A 20016-nucleotide genomic window follows, 5' to 3' on the forward strand; every position below is an offset into this window, starting at 1 on the left:
TAAGCAAACCTAACTGAGATGGATGTTTGATGAATCCAAAATTTGTCACAAAATTAATCCAGCACGTTTATTTACTTTGAAGATCGACTTCAATTTCAAGTATTTACTGATTTTCAATGTGCTAAATTTAACAAATAGTCATTTATTATTTGGTAGTAGAAAAATATAAAAAAGAACAGTTCAAGACGCTTATATTGACAAAAAAACTTTTTAATATATTATTTTGTTCATAACACAACTAGTACAAGTTTTTTTTTACAGTATTTTCACCGCCAGTCCTGCCCCGTGTCGTTGTTAGGATGATTCTGAACAAATACAAAATGTATACAAGTAAAACGTTTTTTGAACAACCTCTCTGTTCGTTGGGATACACGATAAATGCACGTTATAGGAAAATCATTTTTTTTTATACAATTTTTAGGGTTTAAAAACTTGTTTACTACGGTACACGGTATAACAATATACTGTTGGAAAAGCGTTAGTTCAGGACAAGACAAACGGTGTGATGTCCGTACCGGATTTATCTTACCAGATGTCGCACAAATCTACATTGACGCTTTCGTAACGTTTGAAATCGGTTATGACGTCTTGCTGGCTGATCAGCTGATCGATGCACCCTCGGAAATTGCCTTTGAACAAATCTTGTCTGTATAAGTACACATCTTCGGGAACGCCACCTGTGAAATGTTTTCGTTTTGTTACCATATTATTAAAAAAATCCCAATCGACCGACCAAAAGGAGGTTCGGTAGAATCTTCTCAACTCAAATGTGTTACTAACACACATAGATGACCGTTTATAATGATGACCTGAACCACTTTATGTATACCACTTTAACCATTTATAACCACTTTATAATGACCTGAACCACTTTATGTATACCACTTTAACCATGTATAACCACTTTATGATGACCTGAACCACTTTATGTATACCTGTATAATTTATACTTGTATTCCTTTGTTTTTCAATAATTGTCGGTTTGTCTTTATGACCGCCATTGTACAAAAAAAAAATGAAAAAATTCAAATCGTTTCCAGTCTTACCCAAATAAATTATGTTGTCGTTGAGCTCCACGTCGACGTCGTGTTGGCACGATTCAGATACCCAATCGTCCAGCTCTAAGGTCAAATCCGACTTGCTAACATTCAATCTGGCCATGTGCCATTCGCCGTTTGTAATGTTGTCCAAAGGTGCGGTCAACGTAATGGGTCTTTTGTATTTTTGGCCCCAAGTCAACGTCAACAGCCCGTCGATGACGCCTAAGCCCATGTACCATTCTTCCTAAGAAAAAAAAAACCCATTTAATTTGTTCAAACATTGATGTTTTACACGTTACAATCATGTCTCATTTGAAGCTCTCGGTAGAAGTGAGTAGAACTTAACATTACACCCTGTATATATATATATATATATATATATATTACTAAAAATTGTAATTTAACAAATCGTTCAGTATTAGTCTTGTACTATTTTCTGTTTATTGGTAAAATAAAAGTTATTAAATAAATGTTTAAACGTGGCACTTATAGTAAGTACAACAATATATTATGTTAAGTTGGTTGTCAGATATTATTAACCAAAGTGACTCTCCTGTAAAATTCGATGAGGCTTTTTTTCCCTATTTCCCAATTACCATTAACATACGATTAGATCATCTATGATCAATTTGATAAAAATCGATTAGTTTCAAACGTGTTTTGTATATCATTAAAATACAAATTCAAATTGGTTATTATTATTTATGTTCTTATTTATACGAAAATAAAGCTTCCTATTTATTAAATCAGTTCAAAAAAAATTTATTTTTCAGAAATGTATTATTAAAATAAAAATTGCAATTTTTACTTTTATTCCGAGACTTAAGGGGAAAACTCGGGTTTTTCCAAAAATATTCCTGCATTTTGATCCCTAACTATTAGTATTAAATTAATAATGAAACATCTGCGTTATAGATATAGATTTTCCCTGCCTCCCAAAAAAGAGATTTGAAAATTTGTTTATAATATTAGAATATAATAATTAAATAAAAAAATACATAATATATTATGGCGTTAGTATTATTAAAAAATATATATATATTAGTTAATTATTAATTGTTGATAAATTTATTTCATTTAAACTTGTAATTAAAAAAAAAAAATCAAAATCATTTGCAAAAGTTTGTAAATATTTTTTAGTATTTTTTCGACCTTAGTTTAGTTTAATTTTAAAAAGCGATTGAGGACTTTTTTTTTTAATAACGTTATTTAAATTTTTTTAGATTACCAACCCAGAGTTTCGAATAGTATTTTTTTAAGTGCATTTGTAATCAGTGCCTTGGACTTAATTACACATTATTAGCATTTTACCCGTGACGTCCACAAGATCAGTCCATCCTCGTAGGTGGTCGAAAATTTCAAACTCATAAACTGCTCGTCGGTGGTGTCGTCTTCGTCTTTGTCTTCTCGTTTAGTGAGCGAAGACAGTTTACTGAGAACCATGTATCCGTGTCCTCTGAACAGCGGCGGGCCAGTGGGAAGTTCTAAGCGAAATAGTATACAAAATGTCAATCAAGTTTCTGCGAGAGGAGTGCTTAAAGTGTTAGAAGTTAAGTTATTCGGTTTTTGTCTGGCTTTCGGTCTAACGTAGCTTTGTTTTTTTGTCGTACCTCTACCACACTTTCTGACCAGAAGTAGGCTCATCAAAGGCCTTGTTCGATTCGCCAGAATTGTGTAAACAATTATTATGAGTTCCCATTACCTTTTGTGCAAAATGGACCGTCCCATCCGGGAGCACATTGGCACGACGACGACCCGTTGCTGTTCTGAACGCATTGACCATTGTTTTGGCATTTGAATTCGTTGCAAGACACTTGTTTGCCGCAAGAGTCGCCGGTAAATTCCTTAACATACAATTCGATATCGGCAAGATGAATATTATGCAAACCGACGCAATGACAGCCGTTGTGTGCTCACCCTTGGACAGTGACAGTGCGGCTTCATGTCCATGTCCAACCAGCAGTTCCCCCCGTGATAGCACAGGTCTCCGCCGCAAGGAGTGCCGTCGCAGTCGGCCAAGTTCCTACCGGCGGCGATTGTCGACGAATTCAAAGGTATCACCTCATAGTCGATGGACAGTCGACGTATGCATCCGGCGTAGGGTACCGGAAGTCCGGCCGTAGCCCCCCGGGGTAACCTGGACAAGTCCGGCAATCCTCCTGTAAACATAACGTCGGATCTGTTGGACTCAAATTTTAATTAAGTCTTTAGTTTTTCCCTTGAAGGAAAAACATTGGATCACGAATAAGTCTGTTATTGCGCCTATAAGAAGCTGCCGTTATCATATTTCTTATCAACTGATTTTTATAATCAATTCTTCTATCAATAGAAATAAATTATCGGTTGATTGGTCTACACCAAAAACGTTTGTTTTGAAATACCACACCTGATCACACCCTTTACACTTCACCCAGACACTACACTAATTAGTGTACACTTTTTTTCTCTTCAAAACGAACAAACCTAATGTATTATCTCTTATCTCCAATCTCTTATCATTTATCACTATTCTCTTATCTCTTATCACGTGAAAGTGAAAGTGTAACGAAGAAATGGCGACACAAAATTCCTGTTGTCAGCCCAATAACATATTCATGGCCATGGAAATGAAAAGCCAGCAGGGTGGTGATTGATCTGTCTGTAGGAATTATTATGAAACCTGTAGCTTCGAGATTTGATCCCTGACCTAATGTTTCCCACTCACTTGAGTCGAGATGGAGAACAGTTGCTGCTATAGTAATTAAATAGACCTCTTACCGAAGTATATGGAATTGTCGAAATTCGTTATGGCCTCGGACGGTCTCATTATCGCGTAGTTGATCATGCCGTCCACCCACAAGTACAGCTTGCGACGATAACGACCCACCCTCACGCTGTGCCATTCAGACAGCGTCAACACTCTGCTGCTTCGCACTACAACCACGTCGTTGACACGTTGAACTTCGCCTAAAAGTTAAAACAAATGAACCAGCAGGTATTAAGGACTAAGTAATCGTTAATCGTATTTTGTAATATCGAATACTTCATGTGGCCAATTTTATGGATCAGAATTCTTTGCCGGAAGGTACTTTTTTAGGAAAAAAAATTGAAAAAGTGTACACTACACAATATCTGTTGATATGTAAAATTAAAATTGTACAAATAGTTTTGACGATTTCCCAGAATAAAAAGTTTGGAAAAACGTCAATACAACCCTGAAGGAGAGCGACTCAAGCCTTCCTTCCGCTTTCTCCGTGCCTATTTATACATTATTACTTTATGAACTCAATAAGTCAACTAGCTCTTGAGCAATAGCGGTTATAGAGCAATATGCGTCCCTCTTTTTTTTGGCAATAAAATTACATACTCTGGACGGACACGGTTAGCTCCGGTATGCCACCGTACAGCGACAAGCACAAGAACTTCTTCTGGTCTCGATCGTACTCAACGAAAAACACTATTCCTTCGTCGATAGTAGGTTTGATCTCGAGCTCGATGCTGAATTGTTGTGCATTCGGTTCGGCCTCCATCGGCACTGACAAAAACGAACGTTTGCCCGTGAACCTGACGTCAGACAGCCGCTCTTGGCGCTCGCAATTCTTGCCGGATCGGCCGACGGGACAGTCGCATTCGTACGCTGATCCCACGGGAACACATGTCGATCCTTCAGCGCAGACGTGCCGGTTGGAATCGCAAGCGTTGTACCGATGAGCGCAAACAGGACCGAACCAACCGTCGGCGCAGACACACCTATGGATGTATTTAGCTTTAGTCGCATAGTCAAGTTTGAACACGCGGGACGTTCAGATTAAGAAATAGACTGCACTCTACATTCAAAATGGAGGAGGACGAGGTATTTTTAGGGTAATTGGGTCAAATTCGCTATAGCGTTTGAGACAACTGTTCCACAAACACTGCAGCGCTCTTATCCTTCGGTATTGCTATTAAACAATATAACCCAGAAGGATATCTCAGTATTATCCGCGTTCCTCTGTTACTCGAGTCATATCTTAACATTGTATCGCTTAGGGCAATCTATAACCTAATAGGTCCGTGCAATGATTGCAACAAGTATTACGCCAAAGAAGAACCGTGCTGGATGCACGCTCCGTTGTGTTGGCATATGTCATTCCGGTAGCACTCGTTGGTCGAACACTGCGACACAGATCTGCCCGAGTTGATGGCTGTGTAGGCATGGGTCAGACTTAACGGCATTGTCACGTGGCCGGCTTTCAACTGCACCGAACTCATGCACCCTACGAATCCGGTGTGTAACGGCAAATCGTGGGGAAGGTCCGTCAATCCCGGAGATTCGTGACCACCTGACAACAGAAATGAGACAACGTTAGTTCGGTAGGATGAAGAAATACAAGATAATCTCGGATCTTTCCATGGATATTATCCAAGTCAATTAACTAAATACCCTTACCTAGATAAATGACGGGGCTGGTATTGAGCTGAGTCAAACGACCCACCGACTGTCCGGTGACGTTGGCGAAATTGTCAACGGCCAGCCACGCAGTCTTGCCGTTCCTGCCTAACTTGACCACGTGCGCTTTGTTTGGTGTGTAGTCGATCGGCTTCGGTGTGAATATTCTTCTTGGGCCCGCGCCCAAGTTCCAAGTAAGCACTATGTATCCTTTTATGAAGCTCAACGCGACGTGATCAGAGGAGGCGTCGTGTCCGATGTACATCATCAGGGCTATTTGGTCAACCGAGTTGGGCACAAAGTGCAGGGACAACTCGAAACTCTGATGGATCTCGGCCGGTATGGAATAGGCGGCGTACGAAGACAGCCCGCTGACGCTGCCCGGAAAAAACGGGTCGCCTATCTCGAGGTCTGTAAATACATCTTAATATCAATGTAAATCATCCTATCGTAACTATTTTATTCACTTCATCAATATTTATCTCTTCCTTAGTTCAGTAACCTAATCTAACTTACCTCGTAGATAAACGCAACCCCCATTACCAAATACAATAAAAGCTTTAAAGCTTTCTGTTACTGTTATACAATTTATATGAGCACGTTTGTCTCAATATTCCGGGCTGCGAATGAATAGGGTAATATTTTGAATCCGGATTAAGAGACCAAAGCTAGAACTCGCAAATAAAATCAGTATTGCCACTAACCGTGTTCGCAGTACATCCCGTGCTTGCCCAACGGGCACAGACAAATGAAACCGCTGCCGGGATAAATCACACAAGTGGCGCCGAACTTGCACGGGTTGTTTTCGCACACAGACTTTTCACAGTTTTTGCCAACGAATCTAAAAAAAAAAAAAAAATTACAAAGTTCATAAAATAGCATCAAACAGAGCCCAAATTCTGCAGGAGTCGCACATACCCTGAAGGACATAGACAGTTCCACGAGTCTCCAAATTCGACACACGTGGCATAGCTCTGACACGGACTCGACAAACATGTCAGCGAAGCACACTCTATGACTCCGAGGCCGTCTATCGCGTTCTCGTAAACGTTATGCTCCACTTCGTCGATCTGTAACACAAGGATACTATTAAGTCTCAGATGTTTAGGTGCAATTTGAAAGTCTCTAACGACTCGGAGCCCTTAAAGTGACATAAACAATTTGTGCAACACCTGTACTACACGCAGGAAGACAATTTAGACAGGTATCCACCCGTTTGAGTACTCACCTTTAAGTGTGTAATACAACCAGTGATTCCAATCGCTACTGGCATTTCGGTGGCGTTTTGATCCGGCGGCAGTCCGCCAAGGTACAACTTGGAGATTTTCTTGGATAAAGTCGTGTCGGCCGCCTGTTCTCCACTCATGGCCAACGTGTCGTTTACCCTCAGCGACGCCTTACAGTGTTCCGACATGGAATGTGACATAGCGTGCTCAAGCCTAAAGAATAATTACACGAGGTATCGGAATTGTACCATTATATGGAACAACTGCATTTAAAAATTCTCACGTGGCCGTCAGAAGAAGATGGTGACCCGTGTTCACACGGTACCTGGTTTCGCTGAACAACATGGTTTGTACTCCGCAGGAGAATTGGAATTTCAAAAGTCCGTCCTGGAAACGAATAGTAAATATTAAGTAATGGAGCATACCTACACAGCAAACAAAGTGTCTTACCTGTAAGTAGAGACACATGTACATGTGTGTGGTTACTTGTGCGAAAAACAGTATTCCGTTTGGCGCCAGAGTCCGTAACTCCATGGCTATTTGGGTGCCTGACCGGTTGGACAATCTGTGACTTAAGAAAGATTTTCCCGTGAACGCCGGCACTTTGATATTGATCTTTTCGTCGCACATTTCTCCTTTCCAGCCGAACGAGCATTTACACTGAATGCGATGGTAAATAACGTGGATTAGTGTTGCAGTGTTCAAAACTCGGTGCGTTCATATCATTGACGATCACAGTAAATTTAAACTCGCAGTCACACCACAATATAGTTTAAACGGAAACAATCATTAAATGAGTGCAAAAGAGAGCATAACTATTGTCCTGACCACGAATCAAGATGAGAGTGATTAAGGCAAAAGAGATAAGGAATGATACTAGGGATTCTAGCTAGGATTTCCTGATCTTACCATTCTAGCATAGATATAAATTAGGAAAGTAAAAAATTATAAAACTATTTCAATTTTATCTTAGCTCGTGGCAAATCTTAAGTTTTTTTCTCTTAACCACTGGCGATACTGGTCAACCAGTGACAATGCGTGTGTAGCTATTGACTTTACTAACCTGAAATCCCGTTTTTGATTTCACGCATTTACCATTGATACATAAGGCACAGATGCTGCTACCGGTCTTGACCCGCTCGGTCGCGGCTGATAAATCGGTGGTGAAATTCAAATGAAAGTCGAAATTGTCGTAAAATGTGGTGAGCATGGCCACGTTTTCGGTCGGCGAGTAAGTAGGATAGTCTGTGGCCACTAGTGGAGTCCGGGTGGGTGGTACTGTCTTTCCGGCGCCATCCGGACTACCGGTCGTGGCTGTGGAGTCGACAAGTGGTTTGGAACTGGTCGTTGTGGTCATGTACATACTGAAAAACTCTGTAGTCTCGGGAGGGGTAGTGGTAGAAGTCGTGGCGATAGTTTTGGTGGTAGTAGAAAAAGTGTCGGTGGTGGCGGTGAACCCACGAGCATTTTCCTCGGTAGTGTTGGCGGCAACTTGGGTCGGTTCGTTGAACGAATTTGACAAAGGAAACGCGGTCGTGGCTTCGACAGTGGTGAGTTCGGTTGTAGTCGTATGGACAGCGGTCGTATCGTAAGTCCTAAAGGTATCCGGTGGCATCTCGGTGTTGAAAAGAGGAGTAACCGATTCCAGATCCTGTTCGCCGAATGTGGTAGATGCTACAGTTGTGGTTGTCGAGAGTATTCGGAACCCTGTATGAGAATAGTCGTCGTCCCACGAGGTGGAGGTGATGAAAGTGGGAACGGTTTCTGAATTGGGAACGGTCCAAGTAGTAGTGAAGCGACTTTCTGGTATTGGAGTGCTGCTAAAGGCGGCAGTAGTCTCTTCGACGGTGCTGTTGTATGGCGTTATCCAGCCAGTACAGTTGACGGTGTGATCGTCGATGACCGCGCAATCGCAGTCCTTACCCGACAAGCCTTTGGGACACGAACACGTGTAACCGTCAACTCCGTCCACGCATGTACCGCCGTTTAGACACCTAGATGCGAATAACGGAAAATAGTTAGCCTGGCCCTCAATGGTTTGTGTGGACAGTGACGGACTGTTTACTAGCAAAATTAATTGTTTGCTGACCTGTTCGCCAACTGGCACTCGTCGTATTGGTATTCACAGTGTTTCCCGTGAAAATCGGGTACGCAGTAACAGACGGACACGTCTTCTTCGACCAAGCACAGAGCGTTGTTTTGGCACTGGTGAGAGTCGCACAGGCGCAGGGCTACGTCACAGTCACGGCCAGTATAGCCTGTAGAAACGCAGAAACTGCACATATATAATATCGCAAACTGAATTAAGGTTTCGTGTAATTACCGAAAAGACATGCGCAATAGTAAGAAGTTTGTTTGTTCACGCAAGCGCCGCCGTTTTGACAAGGTCCAGACGAGCACTGGTCGACTTCTTTGTCACACGTTTGACCCGTCCAACCTTACACGAATGATAAAGTCACAAATATTAATATTAGCTGGTGCCGTAAGAGATGAATTATTACCAAATATATATTAGAATTTATATTGATCAAGTCAAGGGCTACTTCCTGGTCTTTGCCATAGCGCAGTATCAACCTCCAGTGATCTCGACTAATAAAGCCATTTTATACTATCTCCATTCTTAGTTCCAAAATTATTACTTCCAATGCACATTATATACTCTGTCTTAATACGCTCCTTCATTACTATTTTTATCCTTAAGCACTTCTCTACTACGTTATTTACTATACTTATGAGCTCTCAAAATTTTCGTAGATTAAATAATCTAAAAAAAAAGGGTTATTAACTTACCCGGCGAACAGATACAGGAAAAAGTCATGCCGGGTCCCTCAACACATTCACCGCCGTTTTTGCATATCGTTTCCCCGGTAGAATTGCATACTGCCAAATCCACTTCACAGGTCGTTCCTGTAAAACGGGTTTAATAAATGTAAGTAAGAGATTACAATATTGCACGGTATATTTATTTTGATATGTTTTATTCGAATATAATCATTTTTTTAAGTAATAAAGTATGACGATTTTGGTCGATGACCCCAATTTACTTCCAAGTGACATAATTTTCAAAAAAAAAAAAATTACATTCTTTTAATAGTTTACTTACCGGCGTATCCAGCGAGACATTGGCACACGAAGCTATTAGTATAGTCTATACAGGTTCCGTTGTTCTGGCACGGGTTTGACTGGCACTCGTCAACGTTAAATTCGCAGTCGTGCCCTTAAGGGGGGGGGGGGTAGAGAGAGAGGAAAAAATGTTATTTTAAGATTATCACCATGTACAAAAACAATGAAAGCCTTAATATAAGGGTTTCCAGTACCTGTATAGCCTTCCGGACAAGAACAATTAAAATCAGCAATACCGTCCACACAAGTCCCTCCATTTTGGCAAGGCGAAGACCAGCACTCGTCCCAGTTGGTCTGGCATCGAACACCGGTGTAACCGTCTATGCAATAGCAAGTGTATGAACTGAAAAAATGTTCAAACCCCGTCCTGATCAATAGAATATGCGATAAAAACTATGATCCTCTCAATGACCGTTCTCGACGGTTGAGCCGTACCAAAGTTATAATATACCTAGTCAATTTTAAATTATAGTTTGAAATTGTATATTAAAAATATAGGGTAACTATTCTAATTTAAAGGTTTCAATCAAATTTTTTTTTAGTTTTAATTCTTAAATATCTTTTTCAACAAATATTTATAATTTAGACACAAATTTTAACTAAAATAATTAATATTTATTAGACTTTTATGTCACTAGAATAACTTTTTTGTGAAAGTTCCAATTTTTGTATTTTCATTGAGTAATTATTCAAAACTAGTTATCGACTTGATAATTCTTACCCAAGTAGCAAGGAAATGTTTTAAAAATGTATGTAAAATAACGTTTAAATAAAATATTTTATGTAAAAACTAAAATGTTTTTAAATGTCATTTCTACAACATGAGAAGTTGTATCAAAATTGATACAAAATTAATTTAAGTAGTTGATTTTTTGGGTATCGAATTATTTTTGCAGTGAAAAGCTTTTTACTTTAATTTATACAGTCCGTTTGTAAATAGAAAACATAACATTGGTTTATTTATGTTAATATTGCATTTTAAACAGCAGTCATTAAATTGAAAGTAATTGGATAACAGTCAAGCGTTTCGATGCAAATAATAAAAATATGCCATAGAAGTATAGAATTTTAACTTATGTTTAAGATAAATCGTTATTTTTTTTACCCAAATTATCATTTAACTTAACAAATGTATTACTTATATTAAGTTGCACTTATACGAAAAACTAAAAAAAAAAGAATAGTATAATTAAATAAATTAGAAATAGGACTTTAAAAATTTAGTTTCACACAAACTACAGTATAGTTCAATCAATGTTAGTATAAAATTGTCTAAATATTTAATTTTAAAAAAAGGATTGAAAACAATACCAAACGAGAAAATCCATAATTGTTTTTAGTAGTTTTTTTTATTATTTTTATTTACAGTTTTGACTCGTTAACAACTTTTTCAGAAAATACTTTTAATTTATACAATTATATCTAGAAATTATTTCTTAGATGAGTATTAATACAATTTTCATATAGCTTAAATATGATTTTTTTTTAACTCAAATTGTTATAGTCCTGCCTCTAAATTATAAAATATATAACCGTATTATTGAAGCTTCGCAGAACAAAACGTTAAGTGGGTTTAGTTTGTGTTTTTTTGCGACCTAACCAATGACCTCTCGTCGACCTCAGTGCGTGCTGGCATTACAGTTTTTTTATACATTAAGTCCACTAGCCACTATATTATTTGTAACAATATCAATAATAAATAAGTACACTATGAGGACAATTTTAGTTGTCCCTTTGTATGTTTGTATACAAGTCATGTTAAATTTGTTTTGCCAGTCGATCCAATCAGAACCGGAATTATTTATTTAAATCAAACTATAGCAGTGGATTACCCATAAACATGCCCTCAAACAATCGACAGTATGGCCAAGACAGCGCCGGGTTATATATGGTTGACTGTCTCCGAGTTCGATGGTAAGATTTTGTAGGGGTTTCTTTTTTATTTGTAGTGTTCAATGAATAATAAATTGACAAAAAACCCACCACCGACTTACTTGTGTGCTTGGTCAACGCATATGCCATACACGCAAGGGCTGCTCGCACACGCGAAACCGCCAAAGTCATGTCCGGTCAAAACCGAAGAGTTGGTTTTTTCTGGCGATACAGTTGCGATGGCAGCAAAGGCTACCGCCACAAAAGCTGCAGCATTGCATAGTGACCACTGGTGGGATTTGTTCGAGAGCATTTAGCATCGCTGTGACACTTTTTTTAGAGCAGAAGACCCGTGTTCAACGCGTACCCGCCATAGTAGCATCGACTCTACTGGCTCTGAAAAAGTCGGTTTCAACACAATATATATTATTATCTTAATGGGCACACGGGGTTTTGAGAATTTATGTCTATGACTAAAAAACAAAAAAAAAAACTGTTAAGAGTTAAAAAAAAAATGACAGCTTTCGGATAATTAATACTTCTTTAGCCTCGCTCACTCGCACTTCCTTACTCGCTTTAACTTTAAACGCTAATTGACTTTTTTCTGACTTTACATTTTAAATAAATGTTTGAACCGCCATAATAAAATAAACTATCATGCGAATTTGACTCCTTTCAAAAGTAAACAAACAATTTATAAACATAGAACATATTTATTAAAAAAAAAAAAAATTCAATAAAATTGCGATTTGACACCTTTCATAAATAAACGATTCAATTATTGTTCGGGTTCGATTGGGTCACTAGGCCACATCATCAGGAAACCATTTAGGCCACGTGAAAAAATCCCCTTCTCTCCCACCCACATAAGAATATCGTTGGTAAAGATTTGTTCCTAAACAGTACTCTGAAACTAAAAGGAAACGACTTAAAGCCGACTATTTGCCTATTTAATCGGGGTTTCACGTGAAAACGCAAAAGTTTTTTATGTGTATAAAAAATGTTACCCCCTCATCGCCGCTCCGGCGTGTCTTTTTGGAATCCGTGTCACGAGCCCAAGTACACATTTTTGGAATACCCGCACGCATTAAAAGCGCTGCACATTAGGTGCACCCCACACAGGTCGTTGTACCTGGCACGGGTTAAAGGCACAACGCCGGTGCATGTTTTTTAATAATAAAATTAAAAAAAAAATCACAAACAGACATGCAAATAGAACGTAGATTATTATATAGTATAGGCTCGTGTTTTACACCGTTATTATTGCCCAAATCACGCGACAGCGTGGAAGTATTGCAAGTCGCTGTTAGCCCTATAATTGCAGGGCACGAGGGTAATATGTTAAGCAAACACACACAAGTAGAGTTATAATAGATGTATAAATATTATATAATAGTACCGAAAATAATAGGCAAAAAGAGGAACATAAATTCCAATACTTAATGACCGACTGGGCGCATTATGCGAATTAACCTGGGCGTACCTGTTGAAGACGGGCGGGGTCGAACCTCTTAAAGCGGTTGTCCCTTGTAATAAAGCCATGTCGGTGTAAAATGACGTTTGTAAAAATATGTACTATTAATGCAATTGTCGCCCAAAAAAGTAGGGAAAAAATCGATTTTCTCCGTTAATGACTTCCATCGGACACAAAAGATCTAATACAGACCTGTCGACCGCGGCCGTGCCACCATTAACACTTGGAGCACAATAAAATGTATATTATATTTTATTTAAGCAGGTAAATGGCTTGGCAGAGAAAATATGTTTTGTATATCAGTAGTATGTTGGTTGAAAATCTTGATGTTTTCTTAAAACATGAATCGCATATTATAATATAGTTTGCAAAGATTTTACTTGCAAATGACATTCTCAAACATATGTTTACAAGTATTGAAATACAACGCCTTTGAATTATCGTTGAATAGGTTTTCATATGGGTCTTAGGGCGAGTTTTAATAAAACTATTTTATATTAGTTCATCGAAAATTAATTTCAAATAAGAAAAAAAAATACTCAACATTTTCACGAAATTTATCATAAATGCACATATGATCTCAAACGATTTTTCCATTTTTTTTCTCTCCATTGGTGTTATATCATAATGTCAAAAACGATGGTAAAAATCAGATTTAGCAGGTCAAACTTACTTTTTAAGTTTTTACAAAATCTTCGTTTACTCAGTTTTTAAAAAACCTTCGTAAAAATAAACTTTTTTAAAATAACGAAAGTGCAAAACGTTTTATTTAATTTTAAAACTATGACAAATAACTTGATTTTAATACTTTTTTTAAATGCAATACTTTTGTTTTTCACCCAAATAGGGACACAAAGGGATTGAAATAAATAAATTGACTATTTTTTTCACTCATTTTGAATCGTTTTACAGGTATGAAGTCATAATGTAGTAATCTTTAGATTACTTCTGAATAAAACTTCTGATGAAATTATATAAGCAATCAAAACTAATTTAAGGTTTTTATATAATATTGTAAATCGTTTTTTAAAAATTATTTTTAAAGGATCCCATTTAGGAAAAAACCGTTAACATCTTTTAGACTTCATTATTTTGTGCATTTAATGGGAAACCTATATTGTAATTATTAAATAATATTATTTATACCCTATTGTTAATGTGACTATAATTGTCCACGTTTAAACTATAAACGTTTAGAACTTAATAGTTATTTCATTTACTAATTACTTCTGACAGGTACATTATTTTATTTTTGAAAATATAATTTATTGTTCAAAATCAATAAATAAATAATATAAATTCAATATTATTTTTATTATTTATATTAGTTAACAAATTATATTAATTTCAATAAAAACTCCGTCAAATATATGATTTAAAATTTATTTTTTATTTTTAGACACTAAAATTATTAGTGTTTAGACGATTGCCTGTAACTAACACTTATAATCAAATTTTCAGAAAAAAATAGTGATAGTCCAATTTGTATGTCTTTTATTTATATTTAACCTAATAATATAAATATTTGGACTTTCTCAAGTACATATTTCTATAAGTTTATTGATAATTTGTTTTTTCGGAATAAATACCTTTTGAGTAAACTAATTTATTATAATTTTTTATACCATTACAGTTTGGAAATCATGACTATGGTAGTTACTAGTTACGTTATCATTCAAACAACAACAAAATTATAATGTCTTCAAAATGCGTTTGTCAAAATATGTTTAGGCATGAAATTTTATATTTCAAATATTGTATACTTTAACAAAATATTTTATTTAATCATTTATAGTTAAATCGAATTTTTAAACCGGTAAATGCTGTGCCAAAAAATCATTAAAATATTTGAAAAAAACATTTTGAAAGTATATAATTTTTTTAGTATGTGATAATTATTTTGGTTATTTAATGAAGAACTAGAAATTATCTCTATTTTATCTCTGTATTTGTTATAACACTACCTAACAGTGTTTAGTAGTTATTTAGTCTGGGTATTTTTTTGAACCCACCTCGTATACAGAGTGATTGGTTAAATTATGACCTAGTCAATATCTCAAATGATATTAGACTTTTTTTAAATTATTGTTTTAAGATTGTTAGTGAGCTAAATTTGAAATATTTAAAAAAAATATAACACCGTTAAAATATAAATTTTTTTAACGGTGACTTCTATATTATCTTAAATTTTTAAATTAAGAATAATTTTACTGTCAATTTTTTACTGATCGACAACCAGTTTTGAACAATTATTTTTAAAGTTATTCAAGTTTAAAATGTTAAATGGGAGGTTGAGTGCAGTCGAGTAAAGCGCATGTTAAATAAAAAATACAACACCCCACGCCCCTACATTCATCCCCTACCCTTCATTCTGTATGTTATCCGTTACTATTTAAAACGTTTAAGTTCATATGATTTTAATACATAAGAAATAGGGTTGTTTTTTTGAAAAATACATACAAACTGGGCTAACCAAGTACTGTACAAGTATAATTAAAAAAGTCTAATATTCTTCAAGATATCGACTAGGCCAACTGTTCACCAATCGCCCTTTACACGCAAGTCTAAATTCACATATTTTATTTAATATGCCCTTCTAAGTGCTAACACTATTAAATCTTGGTATATCAAAATAAACAGACTCGAGTTAATCTAATTACTGTCTACAACATACCTAGCATTTACAGGTTTTGACATCGCAAAATTTAAACGTTAAACGAAAACCAAAGTTATATTCACTTTGGCACACAACTGCCAGGGTTATTGCTGCTACTATAAAATAGTCATTAAGTCACAATACTCGTGCAATAACATGTATATTTTAATGGTATATTGTCATATTGAATTAAAACGTCAAAGGTGTCATAACGGTGTGGTGATAATGTGCGTGAAAAAAATTTAAAGAAATAACATGAAAAAATTGGACACTATTAAAACATGACCTGGTCGGTAGCCTTTTTATACAATACCTTCAAATTACCCTTTACCTCCTGCGGACGCTGACCGTCCGTTATATGTACAGCATAGGTATATGTTCTTATAACCATTACTGTTGGGGTGTATGTCATTAACGTGTACATTATTGTATTGCAATATTTTATGGGACGTGCGGTTTGTACAATGGTAAAAAAAAAAGAAAAAAGTAATAAAATTGCCGGTCGTTAAGTGTTGCCCGACTAATGACTACTTACATGTGGTTTGTATTGTGTGCACTATTCGTGTGTGCTTACCTGAAGTCGATGAAGAATTCGCCCCTCGCGTAACGCGGCGCTAAGTACACTGGCAGGACAACTCGGACCCGCCGCCCGACTTAACGATTAACGGCTTAGCAACCGAAAAACCTTTGACGACAACAACATAATAATAATTTATAAATCACCAACAAAAAAAAAACATACCGCACCACACGTATTACAACGTTAGAGTCTCATCGTCGACTTTGTTTTGTAGACGTTTTGAAAACTTATGTATTTCTGTGGCTTGGCTTGAGCCTGTAACAGATATATAGGACCTAACATCTTATAAACATCCTTGGTTAGGATTAGGAAGATTTGAGTTAGCTTTTTTTATAGATTGACCCTTTTTTGAACCAAAGCCGCAGATTTACAACATTAAATAACAATAACTTTGCTGCAACAATAAAATACAAAAATATTAATTACAATATTACAGCATCCCCTAAAAGCAAAGCTTGTGCTGGGGGAGCGAGTTCTTATCAATTTAAATCATACATAACACCTATACACAATATATATAAGACAACACATATTTTTAATAAAAATAATGATATACCCGTTTAAATATATTTAAATTGTTTATATTAAACGTGTAAATAGTTCAAACAACATACCCTGTACATAGTTTAAACAATTTATTTATATCATAAGTAAACAATATTTTGCAAATAACTTTTTCAAATAAAATTTGTGCCAAAATATATCTGTATAACATGTTTAAAGCATGTCTGGCAACATTTTGGTAATGTAAAAATGTGTTTGTTCTGTGGGAATAAATGTAAAAAAAATGTTATAATAGGTACAACAATATTGGAAACAAAATATATTTTTATACACTTTTTATAATTTGACACACTATGTATTAATAAAGTAAAAAATTTCAATGCGTTCACAAAGGGTCGTTAAAAAAAGAACAGCTCAAAATAAATTTTTAATCAAGCGAATTTACCTACTTATTTCTTAACCATAAAGTATTGGCAATATTTCGCAAATTAATAATTTAGTACTTAAACTACGGTAGGGTGGACATTGTTTTTGGCTTCATGGTGGACAAACCTGAGCATTATCCGAATAAAAACTCAAATCTTAAATCAAATTTTATTTGAACGAATTTGAAAAACAAATAAAAAATTATTTTAATCACTTTGTAATTTCAAGTCTAAATAATTGATTATTCAAATATAAATAATAATTTTAATGACAAAATCATCCCATTTCTTTTTGAATAACAGGTTGTTGAAACGGCCGATTAAAAATGTATTCAAAACAAATATTATTTAAAAGTATGAATAATAACCAATTTTAAATAATTCAATATTTGAAACAATAAATAAAAATATATTTAAAATACAAATTAATTTTATACCGAAGGTAAATAATATTATAGGCGGTATTGAAAATTGGTAATTAATTAATTAGCTTTTGTAAATATGGTCGCTTATGCACTTTTATGTTTGTAATCAAAACCATATCGAAAAAAGTATGTGTCCGATCAAATATGGACAAATAAAAATGTATTTTAGTTAAATAACACATTTATATTTCAAATAATAAGTTTCAATTAAAAATATTAAATATCGATTTTACGATTGTTTGCAATTTTTAGCAAAATTAACTTTTTTTAAAAACTGACAAAAAGTTGATTAAAAAATGTTTTTTAACGATACTTAAGGTTTGTATAATATGTCTATGGATAAATATATGATTGAAAATTAAAATTCTTTTTCGTTAGTTTGTAAATAAATTATTACAAAAATATATTATTTTTTTAATTTAAACAAATTATTCGAAACATAAAATACAATTTTGATTAAAAAAATTGTCGAATTTTTTAAGATAATATCCTAGATAAGTATATTTATAAGTTTTAATGTTATTTAATTTGACCAATATACGTTTTAGAACGTAAAATGCTTTTTTTTATTTTAAATTGTTTAAATATTTTAGTATTAAGTCATAAGAATAAACCTCACAATAAATCTAAATAACATAAATATTAGAGTAACATGAAACGTTATATTCACATCATTACAGGAAAATATTCTTTGGAAAAACAAAGTCATTATATTTTCAGGAAAGGCTCGTTATAAAACGGATACCTAACTATATTATAGGTAATTGGGTGAATATGGTTTCAAAAATGTACAATACATTATTTTACACGAATGGGAAATATTTAAAAAAAATTTAAATAGTTAAAATTAAAATGTAAATATTGACCGCTACGCGCCCAACCCTTATTGGCAGTGAGCAAAGGGTTGGCTCAAATGAGGTCATGTTTGCAGAAGTTCTCATATTCGTGCCAATACAAGAAGAGCTAATCGATGATTTATTTTTTACCAGTAGACTGCGTGAAAAATTAAAAATTATCAACGTTGGTAGTAATATTGTATATAAAACCGATTAGGTATAAGTACTTTGAAATTAAATTTAGTATAGATCATTTAACAATACAACAGATAGCTTCATTTGGAAAACATACACAAGGCTTCCGCCGAATGGCAAAATATATTGCACAGGGTACAAATGTACAATATATTTTGTTATTATTTATTTTTTTTGTACCTATTGAAGGATTTTGAAGACATTACTATCGTAACGATGGTCGTTATGCAATATCAATAGTAATAAGACACGTTTACCTATAATACACTTGTGGTAGCATGGGTGCATTTAATGTCATTAATATTATGTTCAATACCGAGTTCTATTGTATCTGTACTTAGGTAGACCGGCCGGCGCTGTATTGCCGTGGCCCGTGCAGGCGACCGGACATTAAAGTCTCATTAGCGCCATAATGCGGTCTATATAACCACAAGGTGGACACACCACCGGACACATATCCTCTGTGGATTTCAACGCAGCACCATCTATCTTAACCCCAAGTCAGTGTTCGGAAATCTCGGCGGTTTGATTTATTTCGGATTTTTTTACCGACTTAGTGAAATTTTTTTTGTAAAAAAAATACTCACAAAATGAACTCTTACAAGTCTAGCGGTTCTTCGGGCAGCAGCAGCAGCAGCAGCATGGACTACTACGCTAAGCGGCAGAAGAACAACGAGGCGGCCAAGAACAGCCGGCTCAAGAAAAAAGAGCACGAGGTCGAAATGGCCAAAAAAAAACAAAAACTCGAAATGACCTACGTCAAGCTGCAAAAGCAAATCAACCGCATGCAGTCGGTCCGAGCCTGACCGTCGGCCACGACAAGGCTGACCACCATCTTCGCCGCGCACTTAAGGTAAGCTAAAATCACACTATATTACTCGAATAGAAGAAATGTTTTCAAAAAGTTATAGCAAAACTATGTTTAACATTTTAAAAATATTTTCAAAACTGTTGTACAACATTTTTGGAAATGTTAAAATTTTTTTGGCCGTTTGTCAAAATCTCTGAACAAAAACAGTGTTGGAAATATTTTCAAAACGCTAAAATAATTTTGCCAACATTTTAATTTATCGCTTTCTAATGCACTCCTCTCGATGGGTTTCCTACTTATTATTACAAGTACTGTTTAACATGCTATGGAGTCAGACCTAGTCAATTTTAGTTTTAAAATTATTATTTATTTATTATTGAGACGTATTTGAAATAATATTTGATCTCGATAAAGTTTTTATTTGATCATAGTAGGTTAATT

At 35.3% G+C, this 20016-nt stretch overlaps 1 protein-coding gene across 5 annotated transcripts; it reads right to left on the minus strand.

The window, feature by feature from the left end:
- Positions 1 to 233: 233 nt before the first annotated feature.
- Positions 234 to 16408, minus strand: LOC126836902 (protein eyes shut). Of its 5 annotated transcripts, none has more exons than XM_050570619.1 (22): positions 16374 to 16408; positions 11792 to 12065; positions 9992 to 10140; positions 9778 to 9891; positions 9465 to 9581; positions 8998 to 9111; positions 8764 to 8932; positions 7738 to 8668; positions 7125 to 7334; positions 6958 to 7061; positions 6677 to 6887; positions 6367 to 6518; positions 6153 to 6289; positions 5449 to 5859; positions 5098 to 5341; positions 4387 to 4769; positions 3798 to 3986; positions 2958 to 3199; positions 2743 to 2884; positions 2352 to 2524; positions 1047 to 1284; positions 234 to 677 (listed from the first exon to the last, which is right to left on the minus strand). In XM_050570619.1, the coding sequence occupies exons 2-22, from the start codon at positions 11980 to 11982 to the stop codon at positions 526 to 528; spliced, it is 4773 nt and encodes a 1590-aa protein (XP_050426576.1). In that variant the 5' UTR covers positions 11983 to 12065; positions 16374 to 16408; the 3' UTR covers positions 234 to 525. The 5 variants fall into 5 exon arrangements, with proteins under 5 accessions (XP_050426576.1, XP_050426578.1, XP_050426577.1 ...); XM_050570621.1 differs by lacking the exon at positions 16374 to 16408 and adding an exon at positions 16335 to 16351; XM_050570620.1 differs by lacking the exon at positions 16374 to 16408 and having other exon boundaries at positions 11792 to 12153.
- Between the last annotated feature and the right edge of the window lie 3608 nt (positions 16409 to 20016).

This window comes from Adelges cooleyi, unplaced genomic scaffold (genome assembly GCF_023614345.1).
Source record: "Adelges cooleyi isolate 19-005CV unplaced genomic scaffold, UGA_ACOO_1.1 ACOO_flye_CR_arks_rails_tigmint_CR_PRNA_247, whole genome shotgun sequence".
Classification (NCBI taxonomy): domain Eukaryota; kingdom Metazoa; phylum Arthropoda; class Insecta; order Hemiptera; family Adelgidae; genus Adelges; species Adelges cooleyi.